Raw genomic sequence first — 2,739 nt, 5'->3', positions numbered from 1 at the left:
TTGCAAAAAGATTCATCACAAAGTTTTTAAAATCCTAAGTAAATTTAAATATATACTATTTCTCACCCAACAATAGAAGAATATATATACATTCTTCTCAAGTGCATATCGAGCATTACCCAAAATAGATACTATTACAGGCCATAAAAGATGCCTCGATAAATTTTAAAGGATTTAATCATACAACCATCATGGAATAAAATAAAAATCAACAGAAGCAATTTGAGGAACTCACAAGCATGAAGAAATTAAATAACACACTTTTTAAACCAGTAGGCCAAGGAAAAAATCATAAAGGACATTAGAGAACACCAAGATATAAAAAAAAGAAAAGAAAAGAAAACACCAAGATAAATGAAAACAAACATAACAGACCAAAACTTATGGGATGTAGCTAAAGCAGTGCTTAGAGGGAAATTTATGGCTGTAAATGCCTACATTGAAAAAGAAGAGAGATGTCAAATTAATAATCTAAACTTCCAACTTAAACTAGGAAAAGACGACCAAACAAAATCAAAAGCAAGCAGAAGGAAATAAAAGACTCAGTCAAAAATAAGTGAAACAGAGAATAGAAAAGCAACAAGGAAAAATTAATGAAACCAAAACTTAGTTCTTTGAAAAGATCAGCAAAAAACTGAGAAACCTTTAGCTAGACTGACCAAGAATAAAAAGAAAGAAGACTCAAATTACTAAAATCAGAAATGAAAGTGGGGACATCACTACTCCTTTTGTAGAAATAAGAATGATTATAAGGAAATACTGTATCAATTGTATGCCAACAAATTGCACGGCTTAGAACAAGGATGCAGGGCTGACACTTCCTGATTTCAAAACATTCCCCCAAGGCTGCAGTAATGCAGACGGCGACTCCCACCCTATGACCAAGGTCTAGGGGCACTTGCCTGGAAGCCTCATTTCGGAGAGCAGCTGAGCAGCCAACGCCCGCACACTGGGGACTGCACCTGGGGCTTTCTTCCCGGTCCAGCCTCCCAGCTCCTGCCTGTGGCCTAGCACGTGCACCACAGAGCCAAGCAGGTCCTCTGTAAACTTTAAGATCACAATTTTACCATTAAAACAGTTCTACTGTGACCCGATACCCATGTCATATCACCATGGAGAAGGACAGTTTTCTTTATCTCTTAATGCCAACTATTATGGACCACAAAGTAGAAGGAAAAAAAATCACCCAACTTATGTAGTTATTCATTTTTCTAAGGATACATCTGGCCTAGAAGTTTTGCAAAGCATTTGTCCAGGACTTCCAACCTCAACCAAGCAGCTATGGGGTCTCGGGTTCCCCAAGGGTGGATCACCCAACTTATGTAGTTATTCGTTTTTCTAAGGATACATCTGGCCTAGAAGTTTTGCAAAGCCTTTGTCCAGGACTTCCAACCTCAACCAAGCAGCTATGGGGTCTCGGGTTCCCCAAGGGTGGACGTCTCCGTGATGCCTCCATCAGCTACATAATTGTCCTAAGTCCTCACCTAAGCACACGAGACTGCTGAGGAGGCTGCAAGGGACCCCTGTGGTCTCCCTACCTTTTGGACTTCTCTGGCTGTCACAGGCCCTTCTGTGGCAGAAATCATCTTCAGAATCATGAGACTCTTCTCCTCGGAGTTTCCTTTCAGCAGGTGGGACATGAACACTGTGAACTGCTCATGGGAAACACTCTCGCTGGGCCCCTTCGCCTTCCCTGCCAGGTCGACCCTCCGCATGCCATCGTACAGTCTGGTGACCATCTCTGAGGGGAGAGCTTCCCCAACGTGGTTCTGTTGGAAACAAGGGGGAGAAGAGACAAGACAGGGTGTGAGTGATGCTTGGTAGTATAGCAGAAAAACAAAGGGCCAAGACCGACCAAGCACCAAGACGGTGCTTCCCACAGTCACCTAGCCCTCCTGCAGCCCCACGTGTACCATCTCCCCCACCTAAGGACCTCATCCCACCTAGGGGCCCACACGCCAGAAGTGTCCTGGTTTATGGCTCCTCTTGTCCCCTTCCACAAACCATCCCATCCTGCCCCCCCACTTCCCAGTCTCCCCAAACTGGCCACGTCGTTCCTCCCTCTGGCCATCGTCTGCTTTTCACTCTGCTCAGAACATCTTCATTCTCGATGGTAACAGCTGCCATGTAAATGTCTGAGCTTATTCATGTATGTCTGTGAATAGCTAATTTGGTCTCTGTATTAGGGATTTCCAAATGTATTAGCTAGCTTTTACTTCTTATCCAAGTTCTTTGTGCTCAATATGCATTTTTAATTAATTTTTTAAAAATTAAATCTTTAATTAATGCCTTAACAATTCTGTAAATATTGTTTTCCTTTTTGGCTTCAGCATCAAATCTGATTTGGTCCAGGGATTACAAACAAATGGTGAGAGAGAGCAAATCATGAACAAAATCACAAACTTGCCACATAGTAGAGTCTGAAAGCTGGATTCTCCTGCGACGACCGACCGCGTGTGTGCTGTTTGCCACACCACCAATGTTCTGCAGTTCTGGTAAAGCAGTCTTCCACCCCCATCACTCAGAAGGAGCATTCCTATTTCTGTCAGTGTTTCCAAAGTGGTAGTGGAAAAGCAACCTCTAATTCCATCCCGAAGAAACCTTTATTAAGTCATCAAAGTCTTCTGATCAACTCTTAACCATATTTGTCTTGACAAACACTCATGGATGGTGCCACTCACTCTGTAACTGTCTGGTTCCCTGTGCTCCAGCTCAGTGTGTGCCCTAGGCCAGCTGGGA

The 2,739-nt window shown here is 43.1% G+C and overlaps 1 protein-coding gene across 1 annotated transcript in view; it reads right to left on the bottom strand.

Annotated features, from left to right (window-relative positions):
- LOC103582726 (TLD domain-containing protein 1-like) overlaps positions 1–1,769 on the bottom strand; it is an 11,205-nt gene extending 9,436 nt beyond the window's left edge. Inside the window, exons 1-2 of the mRNA XM_008564247.1 lie at positions 1,539–1,769; positions 903–1,047 (exon numbers count right to left, since the gene is read on the bottom strand). Coding sequence (XP_008562469.1) covers positions 903–1,047; positions 1,539–1,739 — 346 coding nt within the window. The 5' untranslated portion in view covers positions 1,740–1,769. The remainder of the gene's footprint in view (positions 1–902; positions 1,048–1,538) is intronic.
- Between the last annotated feature and the right edge of the window lie 970 nt (positions 1,770–2,739).

The sequence above is a fragment of the Galeopterus variegatus genome, unplaced genomic scaffold, assembly GCF_000696425.1.
Source record: "Galeopterus variegatus unplaced genomic scaffold, G_variegatus-3.0.2 Scaffold17597, whole genome shotgun sequence".
Classification (NCBI taxonomy): Eukaryota; Metazoa; Chordata; class Mammalia; order Dermoptera; family Cynocephalidae; genus Galeopterus; species Galeopterus variegatus.
The sequence above is the reverse complement of the archived record's forward strand: the minus strand, read 5'-3'. Positions and strand labels throughout refer to the sequence as shown.